This window comes from Schistosoma mansoni (genome assembly GCF_000237925.1).
Source record: "Schistosoma mansoni, WGS project CABG00000000 data, supercontig 0166, strain Puerto Rico, whole genome shotgun sequence".
Classification (NCBI taxonomy): domain Eukaryota; kingdom Metazoa; phylum Platyhelminthes; class Trematoda; order Strigeidida; family Schistosomatidae; genus Schistosoma; species Schistosoma mansoni.
In genome coordinates this window covers 302,025-323,442 of record NW_017386054.1, presented here as the reverse complement: position 1 = coordinate 323,442, position 21,418 = coordinate 302,025, and the positions used below count along the sequence as shown (strand labels likewise).

General features: G+C 32.3%; 1 protein-coding gene across 1 annotated transcript in view; it reads right to left on the bottom strand.

The window, feature by feature from the left end:
- Positions 1–157: 157 nt before the first annotated feature.
- Positions 158–21,418, bottom strand: part of Smp_151100 (serine/threonine kinase) — a gene marked incomplete at its 5' end in the record, with an annotated part of 100,033 nt that continues 78,772 nt past the window's right edge. Inside the window, 5 exons of the mRNA XM_018797409.1 lie at positions 158–488; positions 1,530–1,596; positions 7,382–7,570; positions 12,628–12,791; positions 17,315–17,552. Coding sequence (XP_018646792.1) covers positions 393–488; positions 1,530–1,596; positions 7,382–7,570; positions 12,628–12,791; positions 17,315–17,552 — 754 coding nt within the window. The 3' untranslated portion in view covers positions 158–392. The remainder of the gene's footprint in view (positions 489–1,529; positions 1,597–7,381; positions 7,571–12,627; positions 12,792–17,314; positions 17,553–21,418) is intronic.

The following is a 21,418-nucleotide window of genomic DNA, read 5'->3' as shown; positions in this document are numbered from 1 at the left end:
GAATCTTTTCAGAATCGGAAACTTTCAAGGTAAATGAAACATGACCGAAAGAAAACTAAATAAATTATTACTATTCACAATTATATAAAATAGGTTAAATTATTCATTGTTCAATTTTATGTAGTAAATAAAATAATATGTATGGTTGATCAGTTAAGGTAATCGAACAAATTGTAGATCATCAGTAGGTTAATTCATATGGAACATAGATATGCTATTATGATAGATAGACTATATAAACACAACAACAGTTATACACTTCATCAAATGTACAAATCTCATACACACACACACCTATAATCATTATTTGTATAAACACATATATAAAATAATCTGAAATAAGGTTGTAGATAATTTGAGACAAGTTAACAATAATGAATAGTAATTGAATGCTAAAATTCTATATCCCAACCTGATGTTTCATCAGGTGGGACTTCATTTTGTTGAGGATATTTATCGAAATTAGTTGTATCATCTGGACCAAGTATCTATTGGAAAGAAGTGAGAGACAATTAAAAAAAATAATAAAATTCATGTAATTGTATTTTCAATATTATGAAAAAAGTGACCAACTTTTTCAGATTGTTGAATAACTATTATTAAACAATTGTTCCTACCTAAAATAACTATATATATATATTCGGTCAGTTGGTTAAAGTTTTATCCTCTATAATTTGATCAGTTGGTATTTGCAGATCAGTTCGGAAATTTCAGTTATCTGTAGTTGACAGTAAGCTTTGGCGGATATTTAGTGTTTCAATGAAACTAACCCGATAAAAAGAAACAATCAATAAAACCATAAAAGTATACCAAGTTATAAGGATTTTTGGACCCGACTTAAAATATAAACAAAACTAATAATTGTAGTCAATCAGTCGAAAAAAAACGTAGAACATGATACAAATGTGCATTGAATTAAGTTGTCATGTTTCACATAACTTCAACAAAAATAACCAAGGTGAATAACAAATGAGCGAAATTCTTAAGATCAGTTACAGTGGAAGATTAAATAAATTAAAAAATAATATAGGACAAATGTAGTATAAAAATAACATTCCGACATTATATTCAAAATTTAGAGTGAGTACTGCTGTGATCAATTTTGAGCTAAAAGGTCCAAGATCAGTAACTATAAATTGTATTTATGTCATTCAACTTTAACCAAGAATTTCGCGATTCCAATAATCAATCAAATCTAATCACATAAGCTAGAATAGTAATGCTTCTAGTCCTGATAGAATGAAATCAGATGAAAGAATTTGTGACATACGTTAATCTAATTGATTTTGAAAGTAAATGTGATTCATTCGTCAATTGTTGCTTTGTGTACTTGGTTCGAAGTTCAACTTCAGGTGTGATGACTGATTATAGAGCAAAGTTTAAACCTTCAGTCTGCTGGTTGAAAACTAAGTAGTTTTCATTAAGCTCCCGTTTTCAATTTATCCTGAATAGCTTCGAATATAACGAATAATATTGAAGACAAAATATTTCATACATACTAACATTAATAATGAGTGGAGACAACTTACAATAGGTTGTATAGGAGCTGCTAATGTACCACGATGCAAACCGATCCAGTCAAATCCTTGGAAATATCTAAATTTATTAGTCAAAAAAATATAAAAGATTTAAATAGTTTTCACACTTAACAAATGATCCTAGACAACATATAGCTAGATATTTGTTACACCCGCTCATGTTTATGATAACAGTTTTCAAACTGATTGTTCAAAGTATAAAGAAACGCTCAAATCTGTCATCTGTGAGTAAGAGATAAAATTATGTGATTACCAACCACCACCTAATTTGATGAGCGATGCTTATTAGTGCAGAAAGTGGAAGAAAGCTGTGGACGATCAAAACAAAATGTGTGGTCAGTCTATTAAGTCATTGTTTGTTTTTCTTAGCCATGTTGGTAGATTCAAAGTACTTTGTTGGGGTCTATGAGACAACGCCATCAGTGAATGGAGACTTTAAGTGACAAGGTTCAGAAGCGTTCATATTAGCTCAGATATATTCACTTTTTATCTTCCACTCTATCTTAAATCCCGGTATCCATTCATACAGACTTTTCCACTCTATGTTTTCAAAGCATGTTCCTAAGGTTTAGTTTTCTTTTTTATCATTGCTACTACAATACTTTGACCTTGTTAGTTATTTTCATCTCATTGTGAAAATCAGATATAACAACTTGAAGCAACGCACACTTGTTTCCGGCTCTATATTGATGATGTCTGTCTATTTATGTCTCATTTGATCCTAAAATTGTTATTTATTGTTTCCTTGTCTTTATTTATAAACACGAAAACATTTCAGCGACAATCTGTAAAGTAGTAGAGTTCATAAAAACCATTTTTGGTGAGCAATCCACACTGTTTACAGACATAACACTAATCACCAGCCTTTTTAGTTTTAGCCTAGCAAAATAAAATGGATGTAATGAGAGCATGAGAGACAAAGGTTTATTGTTATTCGAGCATCCGATTCAACCAACTTTTATCATTTTCATTAAGGCTTAAAAACAAAATTTACAAAAATTCAAATGAATGATATAAGACTTTAAGAATGATAAAACGGGAGAAGGAAAATATTTTCTGTTTTCTACGTTATACTGCTAAAATACGATAATACGGCCGGTGATCAGGATTATATGACCACTCCATCTGTAGCTCTCCTAGGGTTACTGTCGGTCACAAGTCAAAGCAAACGAGGAGGGTTGGGCATGGTGTCAACAACCCTATCCCGTAAAAACCAACGTTGTTAAATAAACGCCAACTAGAATAAGCGATTTAAACTCTACCTTCCAGGTTGAGGGATCTTCATTCACAAGAATTATGACGCCGAATTGTAAAATCCAAGATTATTCGGAAATCTTGAGGCCAACGTCCCTTCTAGAATCCAGAGCAACAATTAACATAGGTGTATGGAATGTCCGGACAATGTGAGAGACTGGAAGGATCAATCAAATAGCTATGGAAATGAGGAGATACAACATGGCGGTGCTCGGAATAGGCGAAACATATTGGACAGAAGCTAGACAGAAAAAGTCAGATTCCAGAAAGATGTTGCTGTACTCTGGTAACAAAGTAGAAAATGCTCCAAACACTTAGGGTGTTGCTCTAATGCTGTCCAAAGGAGTACGTTAAGCACCTATAGAACGGAAATCTCATGGACCCAGGATCATCGAAGCATCCTTCAGAACAAAGAAGTAGGGAATCACAATGAATAATATCCAGTGTTGTGTACCTACAAATGATAGCAATGAAGACGATAAAGATCAGTCTTATGAGAGGCTGCAATAGATCATGGTGAAGTGCTCAGGGAAGGATTGACCATCTTGATAGGAGACCGAAACACCAATTTTGAAATGGACAATTCTGGGGTAAGAAGATCTTCACATCTAAGAGGAAGCACAGAATACAATGGACAGCTTGTATGCAACTAGGCGATTTGGACTTCGCAGATGACCTAGCACTTCTATCCCATACACACGAACAAATGCAGGTCAAGACAACTAGTGTAGCAGCAGCAGTCCCTGAATCCGTAAACCTCGACATACACAAGAGAAAAACCAAGAACCTAATACACAATATGAAGAACACCAATCCAATCATGCTTGATGGAGAAGCTCTGAAAGATGTGGAATCTCTCATGTACTTGGACAGCATCATCGATGAACAAGGAGAATCTGATGCACATGTGGATGCGAGGATTGGCAAAGCAAGGGTGACATTCAAACGGCATAGATACTTATTAACAATTGTCTACATAAGATAGTCATTGTTCGTTGACCGGATACCATCAGAAACAACCTACTGTGAGAGAGAACAGATCAGCTTCCACTTGAAGAGAAAATTAGGAAAAGATGTTGGAGATGGATACGACATACATTGTGGAAATCATCAATGTGCATCACGAGACATGTCTCAACTTGGAATTGTGAAGGGAAACGAAAAAGAGGAAGGCCAAAGAACATACTGCGTCGAGAATTGGAAGCAGATATGAAAAGAATGAATAGCAACTGGAAAGCATTGTCCAAGACAGAGTCGAATGGAGGATGTTTGTGGTCGGCCTATACTTTTCCAATAGGGATAACAGGCGTAAGTAAGACTGGATGTTCGTTTGATACTCTACACCCAGACTTCGATCACCTTATGCGAGACACATGATTCACTACCAGATAAAGGCAATCAGAATTAGGGCTAGGCAATAATTTATTCAACACAATTACAGACAGTTTACACCCAATGGGTTCGAAGTAGATATTAATAGTGGGAAAGGAAATTACACATTTAATAGTCAACAAGCTAAGTGGTTGTTTGCCCACATTCAGTGACCACTTATATTAGAACTTCCACTACCATACATCAAAGATCTGCTTAAATTTAATGTTAAACGTTGACAGTTTGTTTCATTATTTCAGTGTCATTATAAATTAATCTTGTATGTAACTATTGTAAAATCATTCATTTATTCATAGTTCTAAAAGAAATATATATTTTGATTTTTAAGCATCGAAATTTGCTCTGTAGACGTTGACTCTCTTTGCCGACTAGATTCATATGGTTTTAACTTTTTGATTCAAGACGACCATTTCTTTTCTTTCGATTAAATATTCAATATGTAATGACGTACTATCATCATTAACCTACTATTAATCAATATTAGATGTAGTATGAATAGCATTGTACTCTTATATTATGTATCATACAGGAAATGATGTAATAAAGCGGGAGAAAATTGGAGTTAACTTATTTTTCCACTTATATTGTCTTTTATCTAGTTTATCAATTTCTAACAGTCTAAAACTTTTTTAAACCGATATTAGACAAGACCGATATCAAAGAAACTTACTTTAATACTTTAATATCACAATTCATAGATAAATAATGGACGAAATACTTTTGTTTCAATTGTTTCTCATAGTTCTTACACATTAGTCGACTATAAGATAAAATATCCACTATCTAATTGACTGATACTTTCTAATAGTTCATTAAACTGATCATTTTGTTCTAACAGCTAGGGATCATCAATGGGACAGTGATTTTTTTGGTTTATGTATCCTCAAGTTATTATTATTATTTAAACATATAAAAAATGGTATAAGGAAGCGACAAATATATATGCGCTACACAAATCATTCTATTTGTGTAAAGGTTGAAATACTGCTTCAGCGCCCATATGGAAGTAGGTGCTTTTCTTAGGGTGCTACACCCCGAGCCTTTAACCTAAAGGTTTAATCCACAAGACAATGGAGGAATTTTACTAGATGCAATCCCATGGTAGCTGGTGAACAATAATGGGTTCATATACCATTTGTGTTATATCCTAGCGAAGACATGAGTACGGGTAACTTCCGGGACCTATTATTGGACGATTATTCTATATATATTCTTAATGTTTAACTATTGAGTGAGTAGGTTAGCTGTATCTATATTCATCTTATTACAAGCTTCATTTTGACCTATGGATTATTATTAAACGAATTACTGTTTATTGATTACTGTTTCCCACGTTCACAGCCACATTTGGCTTGATCTTGTACAAATATTATTTTCTATTTTATGGTGTGATGCGGTCTGTCTGTCTGGTATATAAACCGAGTATGCTTGAAATAAATGATTCGCATAGCTGGAGCTGCAATTGGTGTTCTGAACTCAATTGTAAGGGCTAGGCGGACAAGGGACCAATAAGGACGCTAGACTGTTTATACTGGTCGAACGTCATTGATTGTCACAGTGTTAAGGTCGGAGAAGTCGTATTTCTATTGGTGGATAATTCACATGATAAAAATCCGGACATAAGACCACAACAAATTGGCATACGGCCCTTTCTTAAGTCATAACGAATTGGTGACGGCCTTTTATGAAGTCATAACAATTTGTTTCTTCAGGATTCTGGAGCCTATGTGCATTACTAGTTTGAAATCAGGGTTTTCCAACCCCCCTAGGTGGATCCTGCGTATCCGCCAATCCGGTTTAAGCCCCAAACATTCGTTTTTCGTCCTCTCAATTTAGTAAACAACAACCCCTCTGCGAGAAGATAGCGAATAGAACTTCCTTGACAGTGTTTGTATACGTGTGGCCATGTGAGAGCATTTGGAGAGGGAGAACTGACTCTCCCCACCCTTGGCCGTACCGAAGTTAGACTGGTTTGGATCTCATACACAGATTATTTTATACACAGATTAGCATAAACAACATAGGAATTCGGAATAGATATCCATCAATTAGAATGATCACATTTTACCTTGACACAACCGCTTATGAAAATAAAAACTAGAAGAAACATAATCCACTAAAAATAGTGATACAACATAAAATTAGTGAGAGAGAGATAGTGATTATCTTGTGAATTGCCTCTCATATCTATCCTCCTTTAATCAGTTTAGTAGTTATTTGGGTCATAAACTCCTGTACTTTATAAATACTATAACATGGTCAATAAGATGATGAATTAGTTATATTGATTTTTAAAACCACTGATACTGTTTTCGACTGCCAATAATAAGAAAAATAAACATTAGTAAACTTTGTTTTCTTTGTATACAAAATTGATAATTCACAACCAATAAGAAGTTTAACAACAAATATAATTGACATTTTATTTTAAATATCTGTTAATGACATAGTAACTGAACATATGTGTTAGTTTAAGCCTGAATATGATATAATTAAGGTTTATAAATGTGTTCTTTTAACTACCCTAGTTTTGTTTTGTATAATCATCTTCGATACAATCATTTACAGAGTATCATTATGTGAATCGTTTTAAATGAAATAATGAGGTCTTACAAAACAGTTTGGATAAGTCGAAGACGATTTTTGTCCAGAATTGATGTCAGTTAGAAAAAAGAACATTGAAGAATTTATGAAGGTGAGTGTTTATAACTTTTTTAACTTCTGAATGGTGTGTAGTTGCGACATTACATAACATTAGACACAAGTACTTCAATTATCACAGTCGGTACGATATCCTTGGTTGTAGGTGAAAGGTTTTCGAATATGTCAGCAAGAAATCAAAAGTGATAGAATAACTCAATGATGATATTAGATGGAAATCTTACTACATCAAGCATTTATTGATGTCCAAAATTCACTAGCTAATAAACTTGTTGATTCTGAGTTTAATTTTGCTTGGAGTGAAGTAATAGATATTCATTACTGAGGACTCTCAAACTAGGAACAACCATTTGTTTACTGCTCCATAGTTTTAAATCCATTAAATAAATCAATATGATATGCTAATAAGGTATAATTACAACCCTGGAATTAGTCAAATTAATAATCCTAATTTTAACGTTATAGTTTTCACGATATGAAGTTGGTACAAATGGTAATGGAACAGGAACAGAAATTTCATATATATTATTACTCACTTATTTTGTTTAATATCGATTATTCCCCCTCGTCCATAGCCTAACCGTTCAGCTGGATTCTGTGCACATAAACGTTTAATAAGTGTAGTTGCGGTTCGACTTATATTCATTGGATCGAATTCAACACAATCTATTCCACGTAGAACAACATTATAAATTTTCATTGGATCAGTACCAGTAAATGGTGGACTGTAAAAAGGATAGAAGATAGAGAGAACATTAAAAATAACAAGATAACTTGTTAACGATAAGTACAGAATTTATAAACCTTATAAGGGACACAGATAAACACTTGAGAAACAGTTGGCATCAAATTACATAATATGTTCAAAACTTAGAAATTTCAATGCAAACGTCTTTGTTTTTCTAAGGTATAAAATGTTTCACTCCTTCGGACTATAATCCCAGTGAGAAAAAAAACGTTATCCAAAGAGAAAGTAAAGTGTAAAATGTATATAATATTGGATGGTCACTGAGCATTGATTAATGTCATGTTTGTCTGGTCCCTTAATTGTTAATTGAATTCCATCGATCAAGTTGAAATCTGACTAACTACTAGTCTAAGTTACTCGACATCGCAGGAAACATTGAAACTAGGTTTTGTGTTAGTTAACAATTATCAGCAAGGTATATCTCTAATATGGAGGGAACTAACGCCCTATGTAAGCTTTAATCAGCATCACTTAGCTTCATAGTCTGAGACGTTGTGGCTGAGCTATTCGGGCCGAAAATGACCTCCTGTAGGACAGGGATGTTTACAACTACTTCATCACTAGTTAGCAGAAATATAAGTAAGATTGTATGGTAAATGACTGTAAGGTTATGTGATCAAAGAAATCAGTATTTGGTCGATTTATTATTTGTAAAAACGATCCCTTATTTCATTATTTATCAACCTTATAAATTTCAAAGATAATTTTTTTAACCTGGTTTTAGTTATTTGTACAAAGCAAAAGAGGTTTGAAGATTTTATTCTCACAGCTTATTTTAGCTACTCCTTTAAAAAAGATGAAATCGTTAAAGAACAGTCAGAGAAGGAGAAAATATATGATTAAACTATCAATCATCCAAACATAAACAATCGTACAATTGATGGTGACTACTACTGAAAGCAATTTTGAATTCTGAAACTAGAAAAGAAAAGATTACCGATACTTATTTTCACAACTGATTTCTAAAATGAAGTGAAAACGAATTGAGAGTCGTTAAAATCCAGAAGACACTAAATAACTATCTTTATCTTAGTTTAGAGGCCTCATTTACAGTGAAAACCTATGATTTCAAAAAAAAGAGCACATGAAGTATACATCTAACAATCTCATAGTTAACGTTTTCAATTTAACATTCAGTTTGTGATATAACATACAATATTCGTTAAATGTCGCCATTAGGTTACTGCATCATTCTCAATGTGTATAACAAGTACAAGTATTCATAAACAATTGTCTACATAAGGTAATCATTGTCCGTTGACCGGATACCATCAGCAACAGCTTACTGTGGGAGAGAAAAAATAAGCTTCCAGTTGAACAGGAAATTAGGAAAAGATGTTGGAGATGGATACATCATACATTGTGGAAATCATCAATGTGCATCACGAGACATGTCCCAACTTGGAATCGTGAAGGGAAATGGAAAAAAGGAAGGTTAAAGTACACACTAATTCGGGAATTGGAAGCAGATATGAAAAGAATGAATAGCGACTGGAAAGTATTGTTCAAGACAGAATCGAATGGAGGATGTTTGTGGGTGACCTATGGTCCTCCAATAGGGATAACAGGCGTAAGTATGTAGGTAATTTACGTGATAAACGTTAAGGTTTATTGCTTTTTTGAGGTGCTTTTTTCGTATTTTTAAAGTCATCCTCAAATGAGGAATCAATGAAACACTGACAAAACAAAAAAATATTTAGATCGATTCACTTACACAACGACTGATAATTTACCAAATAAGTAACCACATAAAGATTAAGTAATAACAGATAGCTTAAATGAAATATACACTCTCAATATCACTCCTTGTATTAAGAATAGATTATCGAAGAAAATGTCTGTTTATCTACCTATATGCCTAACCAACTTGTCTATTTTTCATAAATCTGTTTTTAAACGATAAAAAATCATAAATAAATAACAAATCAAGGGACTGGGAAAAAAAGTGTTTTTCCATACCAGTTGGCATTACATTAGCAAAGCATTGGAAATTTAGGACAATTACAACAATTAGAAAAATGTAGTAAGTAGTTCACAGCTATTAAAATCACAAACTTGATTCAGTCGTACATGTTTAAGTGATAGAGAATATGTGCAGCTGAGTTAAATGTTTTTAACGATATTGAATTCTATGACTTAGATGATTTAATTGTATAGGTTTCATCATTGTTTTGAACAACAAGATCAGTGTTTATTTCAAGTAGAAGTGCATTTTGAGCTACTCCATAAATACTATGTCAGCTCATTTATATAGTTCTCTATGTCATTGGTTGTCTTCATAAATCTTATCTTAATTTGTTCTTGGATTTATGTTAATTAATGCTTTTCCAGTTGACTTGTGATCATACTAAACAGGTTATCCAATCACGTTAACAGTGCTTAAAGTAGGAATTTGCTTTAGTGTGTATGAGAAATGTGATGTGAAAGGAGAAGTGTGTTAAGATAACAGATTGTTTGTATTGTGTGTAAATGGATCTGAGGTGTGAGAAGGAATTTCATTGACGATTTATCGCCTCTGACCGGTGAACATTTAAGAAAACATACAATTTTTACATATACTATGAATCAAATATGTCATAGCATATTCTTTTTCAATGATATATTCAATAAAAAAGTAATCATTGGAGCTGATCTGTTGGAATACTACTGACGTATGAATATTTCGAGGTGAACTTTCATTTGGAATAACTATGTCAGTTTAGTTATCAGTATGAGTCTATGAATATTAATGAGCGATAAATAAATCTATCATACTACTGAATGCATATAAAGAGCAATGCTATTACGTACTTCAATTGTAAAAAATTAAAAAAGACCGTATAAAAGCACAACTACGACATTTTAGTTTAAGTGCACTGATATTTCAACATCCGTCAAGATTATAGGTGCATCTTGTTGACAAGTATCAAGTAGCACAAAATCTTGGTTTACGGTATCGTGTAGACTATCTTCAATCACCTAACATATCAGTGTAAGGTTTATGATTAAACCATTTTTAATACAAACTACTGACTTATTTGTGATACTCATATAAAATGTATTTTTGTAGAATTACGCAAGATCGATTTACAAAGGTATACACAATCTCCACAACCCTATACATATGATTACAAAACAAGTTATCATTATAACCTTAAGGTCAACTAATCACCAGTAATTTTAGCTATTGAATGATCTACTTTGACCAATGTACTTACAACCTTTCTTAGTCAAATATCATGGTATCCGTTATCTTTATTCACGTATCTTTATCTTATTAATGTTATTATTATTGGTTTAACATCATTATTAATATCTCGAATACATGATTTATTTACTTGGGATTCATCCCACTTTATTATTTTCTTACTAATTATATGTAAAATCTTAACACAATATAGTCTTCCACTAAACATTTGATCGGATTTGTAACTTCACTATTATTTCTTTCATTCTATTTGATCCATATTTATTCGGATCATAAATCTTAAAATTTTACATTCCATATGAATCATTTTAACATTGACAATTTTCTTTTCTTTCATAGTCCTAAATTTACATGTTATAATTTTTAATGATGTACTTCACCTGAAACCTGACCACCTTTTGGATTGCTAAATTGAAGATATATAATTGTAGGACTTGAATAGAATTTAGTAAAAGGAATATTCTTCGTTTATATTATTAGTATTTTAATATGATGGGGCCCCGAAATGCCCTGGTACGGCCGAGAGTGGGGAGAGTACGCCCTACCTCTCGAAATGCTCTCACATGGCCACGCGTATATAGCCTCTTCCAGGGAGGTCCTACTCATTGCCTTCTCGTGGCGGGGGTGTTGTTTACGAAATTGAGAGGACGAAAAGCGAATGTTCGGCGCTTTTACCGGGGTTGGACACAGTGAGTCCTCTAGGGAGTGGGAAAGCCTTGATTCCAAACCAATGGTGCACATGGACTCCAGTATCGTGAAGGAACAAATGGCGTATGAATCAATCGTTGGTCACCGACTACCATGGGACTGCATCTCCTCACAATGCTCCACTGCCTTGTGGGTCAGACCTTTAGGTCATAGGCTCCGGGTGTGGCCCCCTTAGGAAATCACCTGCTTCGGTTTGGGCACTCGGGTAGTATCACAGCCCTAACACAACTCAAATAAGATTTGTGTGGCGCATATATATCTGGTGCCTCTTTGTACCAATATTTATGTGTTTAAATAAATAAAATAAATAAATAAATGATGGGGATTTTAAAAAAATAAATTAAAATTTCACTACTTGAATATTTGTATGTTTAACAGAGCACAATTGAGCTACAAGTTCTATAATGAATCAAGCTTGTATATTTGTAATACCGAGAAATTCATACAAACCAAAAGAATGTATTCAATAGTATTCACTCTGTTTTACAAGTAAGATTATGTATTGTGAATTATTTTGTTTAATATCAGTAAATGAACACATCCATTATCATTCAACTTGGATTTAACTATAGATAGATCTATTGAAGTAAATGTTATAAGTGGTTTAGTCTCGTTTCTTCTGACTATCAGAAAACTAGGTAGTTTTCAGTATATTAAAAAACAAAATCGCTACGTAAATTGTATAAACAAATGGAAACATATATATGATAATCCCAACACAAGTGCATGATAATAAGAAGTTTGTATATTATATTATTAAATACTTCATTTGCAAATCTCCCTTCGATTGTCTGAAACTTCATCGTTCCTTCATTTGCATTACAATTACTCTGTTTACATTCCTGTTCTCTTCAGTTCGATCTCCCTAACCCTCTGCAGCCAGGTATTCCACTTCTGATTAGTGTTAGATATTATGTCGACAGACACACTACACTATTACAATGTGAGATACTATCTTCCCTTATTATACCGGAATTTATATGAATTAAGCCCAATGCTTAGTTTTTTTCATTGTCTATACCAATCGTGAACATGTAAAGTAAAGCCCAATACGTAACAATAACTTTTAACTGTCTATATAAATAAAATATGTAAATTAACATTAATAAACTATTGATAGGTAACAAAAATAAATTTACCTTCCCGTAAGTAATTCGTAAATAAGAATACCTAGTGACCAGTAATCTGCTGAATTATCATGTCCTTTATTTAAAATAATTTCCGGTGCGACATATTCAGGTGTTCCACAAAATGTCCAAGTCTTTTTACCATGTCCAACTCGTTTGGCGAATCCAAAATCACACTAAAATAATTCATAACATGTACATTTAGTAACGCATATGTAATATATATATGTAAAGTGTTTGATTTTCAGTACATTTACCTCTGATTTATCCAAAGGATGGATGAATAGATTAACATGTCACAAACTTCACTGTTCCTCTCGGTATTTTCTAGTATTTAGCTTCGGAATAATTTGTAACGCTTTTGTAATAATGCATAAGTGCATGAAGTTAGGATTCATGTTTACTGAGTTCAAAAGAAACCAAGACTGATGATTTAACTACAATATTTGTACATTTGAAAGTAGGTCGCTCAAGTACAAAAAGGAGCATTAAAATAATATTACCTTTATTAATGATCAGTGTAAAAGTTTAAATATAATGAAGCTTATACTTATCTTTATCAGAGAGGTTTGGTGGAGATTTTAGTATTTTTATAGAGTTGAGATCATGAGTCAATTGAAGCTAGACCACCATCGAAAACCTGGAAGCACTGGACGGCTGTTTCGTCCTATTGTGGGACTCCTCAACAGTACAAATTTACGACCCCGCCTCACGAGATTCGAACCCAGGACCTACCAGTCTCGTGCCAGAGCACTTAAACGATAGACCACTGATCCGGCATCCAATGGTGTTAATGTCTAACTTCAACCAATCCACAAAATTGAGCAACCATTCACCAATGTCATCAGTGAGTTGATATCTCCCAACAGACCTGGTTGAACTCCACTGGTTACTGCTTCTCACTAGAACTCCAGGAAATACTATATTTATCTGTTCACTAACGTCAATTATTCATATTCGACTGAAAAACTAGAATTCAAATAACTACCAGTTTTATTATATGGACAGTATACTTTCAGAATAATATTACTTTTTAATTATAGATCATTCGTATGAGCTTTATTATTTTTTTTTAAAATTATATGTCTGATTAATGAATAAGAAGAAACTCTAATGCTTACAGAAGCTCATATATTTCGTGGGATATTCAATTTGACACACATTATTTCCATTGTCTATAATTTATCAAAAATTTAAAATCTAAATAACTTTTTTTTTCAAAGTACTATTTCAGAATTTCTGGAAGTGGACAGGACATACATTAAGGAAATCACCAATGTGCATTACAAGGCAAGCCCTAACTTGGAATCCGGGAGGGAAGCGGAAAAGAGGAAGGCCAAAGAACACATTACGCCGGGAAATAGAAGCAGATATGAAAAGGATGAATGTTAACTGGAAAGAACTAGGAAGGATTACCCAGGACAGAGTTGGATGGAGAATGCTGGTGAGCGGCCTATGCTCCTCGGCGAGGGGTAACAGGCGTAAGTAAGTATTTCAGAATTTCAGTAAAAATGTCAGTATCTTGTAAGATCAGTGTGTTAAATTGTAAAAACAAAATGCAAACTATTCAAAACTTCATTTTTACAACATAGTTTGATATAACTTGAATAAATTAGTTGATAAAATCCTAAAACTCATTATTTATGTATTCAGTCAGTCAGCTACAACGTAGGACCAGGCACACATATGCATCGGTTCATGTTGCCATACCTTATTATGTATTACATTATATGATTGGTCATTTTATTATACTATTCAATAGGTTTTTGTGAAATATTAAGCAAGGAATCGATACATTTTCAATTTCCATAGGTATATCATTTAATCATTGCACAAGCTAGTGACTATCAGGACTCAGTAGATAAGTGAATAATGCGATGGCGTTTAAAGCGAACAGTACCGAGTAAAAATCATTTCTGGGATGCATGTACATCCAGTTGACGAGTCCCAAATAAGACGAATTGTTCATCCTGGATTCTATTGCTAGCCACCGTCCATATCTGTTTATTTGATTGATGTTTGACTATCATATAAAACCATCGATTGTTTTTCTTACATTTAACATAAATAATGAAATCGATTTTTTCGAAATGACATTTATTAAACACTTTTCTTAGAAGAAAACGTTTTGGTTATTTGATTTTCCCTGGTGATTTACTACTCATTAGTGATTTTCAGATGAAAGTAGTTGAAGTAAAATGATATACACAAACATACACGGACACATACACATACAGAGTGAGATTGAACTTATTCACTTACTTTTTAAATGTTTATTTTCAAAGTTTATCATCTTCATTTTAAGATAAAAGAAACATTTTTTGAGTCATCAATATATATGATGAATTTACCTCTATTTATAGCATTATTATTAATACATCAATGGGGAGATTCAAACAAACAATACTAAGTAAATTTAAACTTCACCCCATTGCATAAGCAAGTGGCTATCGGGGCTCAGTAGCTAAGTGAATAACGCGATGGCATTTGAGGCGAATGGTACTGGGTTCGAGTCCCAGAGTGGATATCAACTCTGAGATGCAGAAACACCCAGTTGACGAATCCCAATTAGGACTGAACGCGCGTCTGGATTCCATTGCTAGCCACTATCCATCTCTGCTTACAATGCTTGTGAATTAAGGCTATATCAATGCAATACGCACAGTATGTACATACTCCAATTAGAGACTGACCAGTTGCAGTCCTAAACATCAATGGGAAGATTCAAACAAACAATACTAATTGAATTTTTTACTTTTTCGTTTAGTTCATTTATACATAGAAAACACATAAATTTGCATTAAATGTAATTTAATTGAAATTTAAATATATATGTGACAAATTGTGTAATGATCGATCAAATCTAATGAGGAAGAAAACTGTATCAAGATTATATAAGTTTTTTGAAGTTTGGCATAGTAACTAGAAATTTTATCTTAGTTACAATTAATTATTTTTACCAGGCATTAAGATTGATTTCATTGATAAAGATTTGTAAAATAATAAAAGACAAGATTGTTTTATAAGAAGTATTACCATCAAAAACATATTTTAAACAGTGACAATAAAGTAACAAAAAAAAACATTTTTGTCGGATATGCTGTTGTTTAATTCATTTAATTTTAATAATGGCGCCTATTTGATTAATTAAAGATTTGTTTTATTGGAAATCTAATTTGACTATTCCTGTAAAGTTGAAAATAATTTTAAAAACTGATCAATTCTTTTGTATTGAAAATGTACTCATCAATCACAATCATTGGTTGATTAAATAGAGAGAAATAAAGATGTCGCATAAGTATACACCTGAAATAGTTATCCAGGTTGAATAAACTACTCTTACATTGAATGATGATTACATTTACAATATTAAAATATTGTTCTGTAGGACGAAACGAATATTCGCAATTGTATTAAAATAAATGAGATGAACCTGATTTTGACTGCTTACCAGAGAGTGATTAGTCTTTGAGTGAACTCCTGATCAATTCAAGAGTCGTAGCACTATATATAGATCAATACAATCACCTACATACGAATATTATCAACTAAGAAATCGATGAGACTATAATTTGTGGACGAAATAATCAGGTTTGAGATAGTGGGTCATGAATTTTGGCACGAAATTCATCCATATATATATATATATATATATATATATATATATATATAATGGCTAAATAACATTTTGTCATTATAGTTGATGTCAGTTCGTGATGGAAACCCTGAAATCTTATTTCCACCTTAACCTCTAGCTTTAACTCTTAACCCTAATTCTTCCTCTTGTTCTAGTGTGGGTTTATTAAGAAAGGTAAATAAACATGACAGAAAGAGAAATAAAATATAGTGAATCGTATAACTTCCAACGTTAATACATCAAATATCATTTCGAGTAAATATGTTATTAGCAAAAGCGAAAAGAAGCCCAGTGTTCTAACAAGTATCAGTCTAGTTTTAATTCAATTTGAAGGTAAAATTTAAGAACTGGAGACAATCTTCAAAGGCTGATAGATTGGAATAACTAGTCTCCAAGACGCTCTAGGCACCATTAAATATGACACTCCGTTGACGCCTGCATACAATCTATCTACAGATCGAGTTAGTGATAGCTAATTATTTTGAACATTCAAATTTCAACCGACAGACTGTAAATTCAGAACTCGTTTTGCTTATTTAAATTTCGACAGATAAGCATTATCGCTAACCCACGAGAAGATGATATGAGCCATAACTAATTGCATTAATATATACATGATAAGTTGGTTAAAATATAAATTGAGAATAATCGCCTTGTGAAGTTCTAATTCACAGTAAAGTAAATGTAAGAACTGTCAGTTTACTGATGAAACCTACTTTCATTAAATGGTACAACAATACAAGTACGTTTATTTATTTCATTTAAAAATCATTTTGTTTACACTATCTGTCCAATATTTTGATTTCGTCTTATTAATGTCTAATAATATTATAAATCGCTTTGAGTAGTTACACCAATTTATTTCAACTCTTGTTATGGTCTTGATTTGTTTGTTTATCCGTCAGACTGATAACTTTCCTATTGGTTACAATGTAACATCAGGCTAAATACAGTATGAGATATATTCGGTAAAATAGATTATGAAAGTTAAGAAAGAAAAATGACAATATTTACAACATTATTCATTTAATACATAGATTCAATTAAAAATGAATTACTTACTAATTTCACATAACCTTTATGGTCAAGAAGTAAATTTTCTGGTTTTAAATCTCTATATAATATGCCTTGGGTGTGTAAATAAGTGAACGCTTCCAAAACACAAGCAATCACAAAACGTGTCATAACATCATCAAATCGACCTCTTGAAAAAAATAGAAAAAAGGATCCACTTTTAAAATGATACGTATATATATATTTTAAACAGATCATCTTTAAAATAAAAACAAGTGACAAAAATCTCTATGTAGTATACTTATACTAGACATTGTTGTTTATCAACAAGGTCCTAGAAATTATTTGAACTCGATTCACAAAATGCTGTAAATAAAGATATTGTTAGTAAGTTATTCAGCCTAGAACTATGCTTCGACAGAATTTGAATAATACGTTTGATTACCATAATGTAAACTTATCCAGTAAAATTTCAATAAAAATAGGAACTCCGTAATAATGACAATGGTTATCTCTAGGGTACTGATTAGTATAACAAGTTGTCTACGCAAGCGTCAAGGTTACAAGTGATGGCAAAAAGATTGAACAAAAGGCAGATATTAATCACAAACGACTCGTTATTTGTACAGGATGACATAAACACGTTCATTTATTTCCTTTAACATATGATAACTTATTTACTTTGTATTCGAAATAATCCAGTACTGGTATACTATCTATGTTTTATTCTTAGAAATAGTAACTAAGATATTCAGTTTACAATCGTAGAAAGACCTTGTTTCTTGACCATTTTACCTCAAAAACATATAAATTCATATAATTTGCTTTACTAATCAGTCAAGCTATATGAATGATCACTAATTCTCATCGCTGTAGAAAGTAAAATTCACGAAATAATCACTTGACAGCAACTAGTTAAATCCCACTATCATTAGTGGTAAGTAAAGTTGATTTATAAATAATATGGTATTCCAGTAGCATCTTCCACGTGATTTGTTACTTTGTTACATACATAAAGTATAAAATACGGAAGTTCAGTGGGCATCCTAAAATAAGTAAAAGAGTAACTATTATCATATGCTAACTAGTGACTGATTTCACGAGGTAGTTCCCGGAGTTCTTCTGAGTACCCGCGACCAGTGTAGTTTATCTGTGAGGTGTAAGACATTTACCCATCAAAGATAATGGAAGATAGTTGCACTATACAGTGGATTGACTGATTTTAGGCATGTAAACCATCGAGTGACGGCTTAATGGTCTGAAGGCTAAACTGTCAATTCGGGAAATGAAGGTTATGTATTCTTTACCCGGTAGCTAGATCGTGGATCTACATTGCTCAGGAGTCCCATAATAGGATGAAACAGCTATCCAGTGCTTTGTAGTTTTCAATGTTTACCAAAGTTAGGTTAATTTGTAATCTCACTAACATTTTGAAACTAATAGAAAGACAAAAAACTTATTTTTCTTATTTAAAAGACACAGTAACTTGTTTTTATTCTTCTGATTGATAATACATGCTACTTATATCTGTCGACATCAGTAGCACACACTGCACTATTATTACCATTTTTTGTCAATTAGACCTATTAAAGTATGTTATCTCAAATGAATTACTGATAGTTTACTTAACGAATAATCTACATTAAATTTGGTAAAATAGTCATAGTGAACAATAAGTCACAATGAGCATAATACACCTTATAAAATCATTATTAAATTAAATAGAGTTAATAATCAACAGTTTAGAGAATCATTGATTCATAAAACAGAACCTTTTTCCTTATTTTACATTCATATGAATGTGTAATCTTGAAAACCCTGTTTTCAATGAGATTACATGTAGATATAATTAAAATGGTAGTGATAGCTTTAGATAATACCATAAATTTCTTTATAGTACATATCTCTCTAACATTTATTCAGATTGTATTTAGTCAAAACATTTTATACGTTTTTGATGGAGTTTTGTTCTTTGAGCTGGATGTTTTGGTCGTGTAACTTTCATCATCCTTCTGAACGACATCATCAGCACAAACTTCGGGTACATTTTATACGTTTTTAACAGTCATTATCTTTCATCAATATTCAATTATTTATCGTTTCATTAGAAGATGATGAATTAATGAGGCGATAAATAGTGAATGAAATTCTTTCTCACACCTCAGATCCATTTACATACAATACAAACAATCTATTATCTTAACATACTTCTTCTTTCACATCACATTTCTAATACACACTAAAGCAAATTCCTACTTTAAACATTGTTAACGTGATCGGATGACCTATTTAGTATACAGTTAACCAGAGAACCATGTACTTATTGATGTTCGATAATCTTGGTCTTTGATTGTATTTCGTTGAGAAAGCTTGTACCATATTGTCAAGTGAAATGTTGAGTTTACTTGAAATTCATTTTTTGAAATTTTACGGATACGTTGTTTTTCCTTAATGTATCACAACATCAACTTGACGCCGGTATACTGTGAAACTATTCGATCAAATTTAGACGATAGTTCTTATATGAAATTGTTATTTCTATACTGTTAATGATAGATCACAATGATGATTCGTAGTAATCTAATTACATTCCAATCTGTTCTGATACAAAACATAATAAATATCTTATTTAACCTTCACCTACTTTCTTTATTGCCTATTTTTCTCTTTGCATTATGTATTATCAATTCAATTAAAAGTAATCAGTTAGTTTATGATTGATTCTATCAAATAAATCTATATTGTTGTTAATTATTAACCCTGAATATGATTTCTACAATATTTTCATATATAACCCACCATGAACTTTTCATATAATGTCTAACTAATAACAGAACAACACTGGTCATAATCATCAGATAAGTTGCTAAATAAAAATTGTTTTTATCTAACATTAATTATACTTTCAATCTACTGAGTTGAAATTTAACGGATCATATTTTCAGTACTAACTAATTTGTAATATAGAACCATCAGCCAATGGTATCAGCGGGTAACTACTACTGCCTCACTTTCGAAATGATGATTGAGTTAACCTAGTATTCCTTACCTTTTAATAAATTATTATCTACAATTGACCTATAATGAAATCTAACCTCAAATAGACCCTTATTTGACAAGACATTGGAAATATGTTTGTATATATTCGCCGGTTGATCGCCGAATAGTTAGCTCTGTAGTACTGATCTAATTCTATAGCCAAAGTTTCAGAGGGGGCAGTATCCTGAGTGACAAAGTGTTGCATGATTTATATTTTATTGTTAGGTAGCTGAATTTATTCAGTAGGAAACCCTGAACCTAGGTTTTGTGTTAGCTGACACTCGTTTGCAAAGTATGTCTGTAATCTTGAGGGAATTGATCTTCCCTGTCAGATTCGAGCTTATATCACTTAGCCACACATTCCGAAACATATCAAACCGCCTGATGTCAGATATAATATATGCGGTATCGAGTCATTCAGATTAATGGCTACATTGCAATTTGATCGATAAAATGCAATCTGAACTAAGGGCTCAAAAAAACCTACCAGTGATTACTAATAAACTATGTGTATGTATATTTGTATTTATATAAAGCATCACGTTATAAAATAGATATTAAGTCATGAAGAAGATAAATTTAACAAAATGTTTACTCACTTATTTCGTAAAACTGTCCATAATTCACCACCTAAACAAGCTTCCAACAGCATGTATACAAATTTGTTATCTTTATATGTACAGTAAAGTCTGAAATAAAAAAAGTAAAATAACACCTTAAAACTTGCATAATCTAATCTCAGTGATTGTTATTCATATTCTGAATAAAATTTTGTAAACCAGTTTTTAAAAGAGTGACATTCTATTTGCATAATGATCCAGTTGGATTAGGTAATTAAAAATGTTTGCAAAAACTTATCCCTCTGATTAACTAACACTATTTGATTGACTTTTATAGTTGAAAGCCTGAGTAAATTGAAACTAGACCACCATAGAAAACCTGGAAGCACTGGACAGCCGTTTCGTCCTATTGTGGGACTCCTCAGCAGTGCGTATCCACGATCCCGCACTCGCGAGATTCGAACCTAGGACCTACCAGTTTCGCAGATACGCACTGCTGAGGAGTCCCATAATAGGACGAAACGGCCGTCCAGCGCTTCCAGGATTTCCATGG